The 7,366-nt window shown below is 63.7% G+C and overlaps 1 protein-coding gene across 2 annotated transcripts; it reads left to right on the top strand.

The window, feature by feature from the left end:
* The first annotated feature begins 5,459 nt into the window (after positions 1 to 5,459).
* On the top strand, positions 5,460 to 7,128 carry LOC111141836 (fibronectin type III domain containing 11). Of its 2 annotated transcripts, none has more exons than XM_022494672.1 (2): positions 5,460 to 5,556; positions 6,074 to 7,128. In XM_022494672.1, the coding sequence occupies exon 2, from the start codon at positions 6,076 to 6,078 to the stop codon at positions 7,075 to 7,077; it is 1,002 nt and encodes a 333-aa protein (XP_022350380.1). In that variant the 5' UTR covers positions 5,460 to 5,556; positions 6,074 to 6,075; the 3' UTR covers positions 7,078 to 7,128. The 2 variants fall into 2 exon arrangements, with proteins under 2 accessions (XP_022350380.1, XP_022350379.1); XM_022494671.1 differs by lacking the exon at positions 5,460 to 5,556 and adding an exon at positions 5,615 to 5,739.
* The last annotated feature ends 238 nt before the right edge of the window (positions 7,129 to 7,366 follow it).

Below are 7,366 nucleotides of genomic sequence, written 5' to 3'. Positions count from 1 at the left end.
AGGAAGGAAGGAAGGAAGGAAGGAAGGAAGGAAGGAAGGAAGGAAGGAAGGAAGAGGGAGGGAGGAAGGAGGGAGGGAGGGAAGAAGGAGGAAAGGAGGGAGGAGGGAGGGAGGAGGGAGAGAGGGATGGAGGGAAGGAAGGAGGGAGGGAAGAAAGGAAGGAGACTGTTCTTTAAATGTTGGTCATATCTGTCAATATAAAAATTCTATGTAGGGCAGAGCCTTACACGCTCAGCCAGGAGTACCTGCGGCAAAGGCGGGAGCTGGGACTGCTGGGGGCAGCCTGGGACTCTGGGCGAGGGAGGGAAGCTCCCTCCACTGGGGTTGTTACAAGATAACAGGGGACGGCGGGGTGCTCAGTGAGCCCCAGAAGGGCTCCATAGGTGCTGCACGGGTGATGGGCCATATGCCTTCTGGGTCACTGTGGGCCAGGAGACCCCCCCCTACCTCGCACAGCCACCGCTAGGTTGGGGGAGGCTCTGACACCTGACTCCCACCTCAGGGCTGGGAATGGGGGTGCTGTAGCACAGAAGGGTGGTGGGTGAGCCTGGGAGGGCCGGCGCCACCCCTCTTACTCAGCCCCCTGGACAGGGCCAGGCCCCTGCTCATGGAGGCGCACTCTGCCTGCTGCCTGGTCAGCATCCGTTTCCTGGCCAGAGCAAGAGAGCACGCTCTGGCGGCCCTGGGGCTGCGTCTGTGGGAGGTGCGCTCCCAGCCCCAGGCCACCTGCATGCTCCTGCCCCTGCCTCCCCCGAGCTCAGCCCCGTCAGTACCCGTGGCCGTGGCCGTGACTGAGCCCATCCCCTTTTGTGAGAGCCTCCTTCCCATCTCACCCTGGATCAACGCCTGAATGTGCGTGCTCAGTGTTTGCACATGGCCAGCAAACAGGGGTGATGACTGTTTGACCCAGGAGAAGCTGGACCCCCACTCCCTGCCCCCAGAGCCACAGCAGACCACCTCCCCCTGAAACACCCTGGGGGCTTCCTGGGGCTCACGTCCAGGTGACCAGCTCGTCCAGTGTGCGAGGTGTAATGTGGCGATGCGGCCAGGAGCTGGCCCTCCCCAGCATCCGAGCAGCTCTCTGGGGCTCCCATGGCTTGGAGGGGGCAGCCCCCCCCCGGGGGGCAGGCTCTGTGGAGCAGAGACTCATCCTGGGGGAAGGTGGTCACTGAGAGGAATGCAGGCGAATTACAAATCCAAACAGGGAAGGGTCTGCAAGGGCCCCGAAGCCTCTACTCCACCAGCCTAGCAGGGAATGGGTCTGCCCCACCCCACCACGCGCCCCTCCCTGTATACCCACGCGGCTCCTCTCCTGGGAAACCACACTTCGAGCCTCTGGCCCCTTCGGCTGCAGGAAGGCCCTCTCAGGTCATGGGAGGGTCCTGCTTGTGCTGACCGTGCTTGGTCAAGTGCTCAGAACACTGGGCACGGATTCCTCCTGGACACTCCCAGGCCCTCGGAGCCATAGTGACCCAGCTGCTAGGACTCAGCACACCCCACCTGGTGCCCAAGGCAGGCAGGGAGGGACCTCCTCAGTCCTCGGGCCTCCATGCTCAGCACCCAGGCCTCCTGTCGGCCCAAGCAAAGCCCAGAGAGTGAATGGGGTGGGGGGGTCCTGAGCGCAGTGGGTTGTGCTGCAAAGCTCCTCCCCCGCCCCCGCCCCCGCAGTGGCATCCTGCAGAAATAAGGTTCTGTGCACTCTCCTTGAGGTCAGAGCGGGGACATTTTCCAGCAGGAACACGTGCTGGGCAGTGGGAGCATGGCTTGTCAGGAATGCCTGGCCCATCCCCAGATGACCGTCCCCAGAGGGAGAGAGGCTCCTCTTCGCCTGTCCCCGGACAGTGGGCTCTGCAGGGAGCACCCCACCCATGGCCGTGTCTCTGCCAGGGCCCTCCTCCATCCCGTCACCCCCAAGTCCCCAGAGCACCTCTCTTCACTCATCGGTCCCCTCCAAGCAGCCTATGGCCCTTGTGCACACACACTCCAGGCCAGGGGTCCGGCAGCAAGAGCCACTTTTTTTTAAGATTTTGTTTATTTGACAGAGAGAGAGGGATCACAAGCAGGCGGAGAACCAGGCAGAGAGGGAGAGGGAGAAGCAGGCTCCCCGCCGAGCAGAGAGCTTGATACGGGGCTCGATCCCAGGACCCTGGGATGATGACCTGAGCCGAAGGCAGAGGCTTAACCCACCAAGCCACACAGGTGCCCCCCCTTTTTTTAAGATTTATTTGTTTGACAGAGAGAGCAAGCACGGGTAGGCAGAGCAGCAGACAGAGGCAGAGGGAGAAGCAGGCTCTCTGTGAGCAGGGGGCCCAACACGGGGCTCGATCCCAGGACCTTGGAATCATGACCCGAGCCACAGGCAGACGCTTAACCGACAGAGCCCCCCAGGCGCCCTCCAAGCTCCAGCATCCCTGCCTCACCTTACACACCTGGCTCCGCAGCGCCCAGGCCCCAAGGACGACCCTGCCCTGACCCAGCCACTCTCAAATCCCGCTGTCAGTCTCACTAGCCGTATGACCTCAGGGAAGGTGCTAGACCTCACTGCCTCCATGTCCCCATCTCTAAGAGCACTGAGCCTGCAGGGGCCGGGTGAAGGTTCCGACCAGTTCTGCTGGGACAAGGAGGGGGGCTTCCTGGGCACTCCGCCAAGGCTGGCAGCCCAGAGCAGCCCACCATGGAGGACACACTCTGGGGTCTGTGGGGGATAGACCCCAGAGCGTAAGACACACACACACACACACACACACACACACACACACACACACACGGTGATCTCACCACCACCAGGCTCCCACCCTCATGGCTCCTAAGGCTCAGGGCAGCACAGCTTGGTACCGTGCATCATAGCAGGGACCGCCGCTTGGAGGTGGGAGGAAATATGCCCAGCGGAGGGTCCCGAAGGCCGCGTGCCGGCCGCTCCTTCACACGGTGGCTTCAGAAGCCGAGAGGCCAGTAGTGCTGCTGGCGGAGAGGAGTGTTTGGGGGGCTGCTCGAGGCAATGTGGAGGTCCCTGGGGGACAGACCAGTCCTGTATCTCACTGTGTCACTCTCAGTATCCTGGGTGACCTTCCATGACCAGATGTTCTGACAGATGTTTCCACTGGGGAAATAGAACAAGAATCATGGGATCTTCATGTTGTTTCTTACAACTGCGTGTGAGTCTATAATTCTCCTAAAATTAAGAATTTAATTTTTTAAGTTAAATAGAAAAAAGGGGTGGGGCCAAGGAGGTGGCAGAGGTCCAAGAGGTGCTTGGCCCAGAAGAGCAGGGGAGAGGGGAGTCTCTCTGTCCCTCCTTATGGGTGGGCTGCAGGGTGGGGGGTGTCTTCCTCTTTTCCCCACCTTCTAGTGCCAGCCTCCCCCTCAGCCCTCAGACAGCACGCCCTCTTTCCGCATAACAGCTGGCATTTCCTGGGAGCCCAAAACGGGGAGAGGAGGGCAGAAATGGCCAACCCCCACCCCAGATCGGACCTCCCGGGGCCTCCACGCCCACCCAGTTCTGGATGAATTGATGCACCGGTTGCTAGGGAAGTCTCCTCCCAAGAATGGGGAGGTACACCACCAGGGGGGTACAATTGTGGGACAGGGCAGGCTCTGGACATAAGGACAGACTGGCAGAGGAGCTGAGGGACTGATGCCCTATCCCGGAAGGGGCCCACCACTGTCCTCCCCGCCCGCCCCCAGGGCAGAGACACCCATAGGCAGGACTTCCCTCCCTCCCTCCCCCATCCTCCCCAGGGTGGTCCACCTAGTGCCAGTCCACTGCCCCGGGGAGCCCCAACTTGCTGAGAGATCCCAGAGGTCCTGGGGCCACCTGGGGTCTAGAGATGGGGTTCAAGGAGGGAGCTGAGAACTCGTCTGATGGGCTCCCTGGAGCTGTGGAGACCCCTCTGTCCAGACCCAGGTGAGTAGTGTCAGCCCAGGCCAGGTACTGCGGGCAGAAGTGGCTGCTCCCATCCCAGCTCTGCTGGGCTGCTCCCATTCCCTGGGTGGCAAGGGTCACCCACCTGCCAGTTCATTCGTGAGGTCACTGCTGCTCCCCCCAGTTCTTCCCAGGGATTCCTGGAGCGGTGCACAGGCTGGGACGGGGAACAGGAGCCCTCTTCCCTGAGTTCACCCCTCAAGCCTGGACTAAGCCCCTTGCCCACAGGACTGCGGGACAAGGGTCCCCGCTAAGCCGCCAGCCTCAGTTTACTCGGCTCTGCTGAACCCTACTTTGGGCTTGGCTTTCGGAATAGCCACTTGCGGTGGTTCCCAAGTGGGGCGCGGTTCCCCCAGGAGGAACCAGGTTCCCCAGGGAGGGAGCGAAGCCTAGGGACAGTTCTGTCCACCTGAGACCTGGGTGGAGGGTGGGGTCGGGGGCCGGAGGAGGGGCTCCTAGAGTCTGAGTCCCAGTCCGGGTCTTGGGATCAGACAGCGCCCCCCCCCCCCGCCCCCGCCCCGCGCCCCCGCCCCGTGCGGTCTTCTCCAAGCTCTTCAAGTGGACGCCCCACCCGGCGGGGTCTCCTCGCACCCCCGGGTCCTGGGCTACCGCCCCACCCTGCCCCCACCCCCGGGCCGGGCGGGGCGTCACAGAGGCCGGCGGTCCCCATGGCAACCCGCGGGACGCGGCAGCGCGCGCTGGGCGCACAGTCAGCCGGTTGGCTCTCTCCGCTCCGGGAGGCAGGGCAAGTGGGCGCGCCTGGAGGCTGGAGGCTGGGCGCGGGCCGGGGAGGCGGGCTGGGGGCTGTTGGCTGGGAAGGGGAGAGGGAGGTCTGGGGGCTTCTGGAAGGCCCAGGAGGCTGTAAGTCTGGGAGCCGGGCCAGAGCACAGAGCGGCCCCCTCCCGAATGCACGACCAGCCCCTCTGGGATTTTCCAACCGAGAGACTGTTGGCGACTGGGAAACCTCCCTGAACCCACAGTCAGACCCGGGGCCAAAGCGGAACTTAGGCTAGGATTCCTGGGGTCATGCTTCGCCTCATCCCAGATACCCTCTCCGTTGTACCCAGGGCCTGGTCTCTTTTCTCTGCCCCAGGAAGGTATAGAGCTGGCCTCTGGGGAGGCAGGCAGACTTGGGTCCCAACCTTATTGCCACTTAGCAGTGTGGCCTTGGGCAGTCACCTGGCCTGTCAGCTTTCTTGGTAGCTCATCCAGCCCTTGGGTTGCCGGGACCACACGAGCTCTCAAGTGAAGCCGCTGGCCCAGCTGTGTGAAGGGGCTGCCTCACCGTCCTGGGGGCGGCTGGGACCAATCCAGCCAGATTGCTGGCCCCTTCTCCAAGGAGCCCCAGCTTACAGAGCCAGTCCCCACAGCCCCCCAGAGGTGGGAGCCCAGGCAGGGGTAGCACAGAAGGCGAGTCCGGCCCTAGAGCTGATGGGGGGCCTCAAACCCTGAGCTGAGAGCAAGCTGCAAGGCATTTTCACCTCAGGCCCCCCGTCTGTGAGGTGGAGTGATAGGACCTCACCACTGAGGGGCTTCAAGGCACAGAGTGGGGCTCAATCACTAGAAGTTGGGGCCTGGGGCCGCCCTGCCTCCTTCACCAGCTCCAGCCACCGCCTGGCCTTGTCTTTGGGTGAGCCCGGGCCCTTTGCTCTGACCCGCAGTGAAAGGGAGGCACGGAAGGTCCACAGGGACATGGTGTCCCCCAGGGGGAGTCCGGTGCCCCACAGACAGGATCACACTGACCCCTGTCAGCAACGAGGGAGCACCTTCACCCCATTCACACGACAACCTGAGGCTGTGGCCAGGCCACACAGCTGGTCAGTGGCTGTCCAGAGCCCATTGTGTCAGCCCGTCCCCATGTCCCTGTGTCATCACAATGGACAATCAGTAGAGGGGCCGCCCCTCAGCGTCCACTTCTATCTGGGTCGGCCACCGGCCTGCCTGGCCCCCCGGCAGCCTCTTCCCAGAGAGACGTGCTCTCCCCATGAGCTCTTCCCCCGCGGAGGGACAGAGGGCCCAGTATGGACGGCAGTGGGCCTGAATCCACACCTGCCTGCGCACACGCGCGCTGTGACTGAGCCGGGGAGGGGGGTCGGCAGAGCCCCGTGGGCCGCGTCCGCTCACACCACCCCCTCCACCCCCTGCTCCCAGACATGAGCTTCCGGGTGCCGGGCCCGGGCCTGGACAAGATGAAGCCAGACAGTGCACAGTCCTCCCTGGACCAGGAGGAGGCTGAGGAGGCGGAGGACCGGCAGCTGCTGGAGCCGGAGGCGTGGCGGGCCTACATGGAGCGCCGCACTGCGCTGCGCGAGTTCCTGACCGCGGACCTGAGCCCGCACCTGCTCAGGCGCCACCACGGGCGCATGGAGCTGCTCCAGAAGTGCTCCTTCCACATCGAGATCCTCCCCAAGCACCTGGCCCTGGGCGACCAGAACCCCCTGGTGCTACCCAGCACCATGCTCCAGCTCATCGACCCCTGGAAGTTCCAGCGCATGAAGAAGGTGGGCACCGCCCAGACCAAGATCCAGCTCCTGCTGCTCGGGGACCTGCTGGAGCAGCTGGACCGGGGCCGTGCCGAGCTGGGCGCCCTTCTGGAGTCGCCCGACCCGCGACCCTTCCTGGCGGGCTGGGGCCTGGTGGCGCAGAGGCTGGCGGAGCTGTCGGCCGTCATGGACAGCTTCCTGGCCATGATGGTGCCTGGGCGCCTGCACATGAAGCACCGCCTGGTGTCCGACATCGGCGCCACCAAGATCCCACACATCCGGCTGATGCTGAGCACCAAGATGCCCGTCATGTTCGACCGCAAGGGGTCGGTGGCCCACCGGGACTGGGCCAGCCTGCGCTGGTTTGTCACCATCCAGCCGGCGGCCCCCGAGCAGTTTGAGCTGCGCTTCAAGCTGCTGGACCCACGGACGCAGCAGGAGTCCACGCAGTGCGGCACCATCCCCGTGGCGGCCTGTGCCTTCGACATCCACAACCTGCTGCCCAACCGCTCCTACAGGTTCACGGTCAAGAGAGCAGAGAGCTACACACTGGTGTACGAGCCGTGGAGGGACAGCCTCACCCTGCAGACCAGGCCGGGGCCCCCAGAAGGGCCCAGCCCTAGTCGGCTAGGCAAGCCAGGCTTGCCCCTGACCGCACTTTCTGAGAGATGATTTTCTAATATTTATCCACTAATAAAGACTATAAACACACACACACAACTAAAGAAACAAACCTTACGTTTGACAGGCAGCAGCCGCCATGGGAGTGTTTGCTCAGATGCTGTCCAGCCCAACCCCCAGCCTCAGGCCCCCCAGGCTCCTGCCCCCTTTGCCAGGGGGCACCCCAGGCTGCACCTTCCGGGATAGCTGCCCCTGGAACGAGATGAGCGGCCCGAGAGCTTCTCCAAGGGGCCCTGCTGTGTCTGCCCCTCCCGCATCTCCCTGCTCCCTCTCTGGCACA

This window comes from Enhydra lutris, unplaced genomic scaffold (genome assembly GCF_002288905.1).
Source record: "Enhydra lutris kenyoni isolate GAN:26980312 unplaced genomic scaffold, ASM228890v2 scaffoldscaffold6, whole genome shotgun sequence".
In the NCBI taxonomy this organism is placed as follows: Eukaryota; Metazoa; Chordata; class Mammalia; order Carnivora; family Mustelidae; genus Enhydra; species Enhydra lutris.
Note: the sequence above shows the minus strand (reverse complement) of the source record. Positions and strands in the feature narration are given on the sequence as shown.

What these genes read in the sequence shown, in the direction of transcription:
- LOC111141836 (XM_022494672.1), top strand. Translation starts at nt 6,076, where the DNA reads ATGAGCTTCCGGGTGCCGGGCCCGGGCCTGGACAAGATGAAGCCAGAC.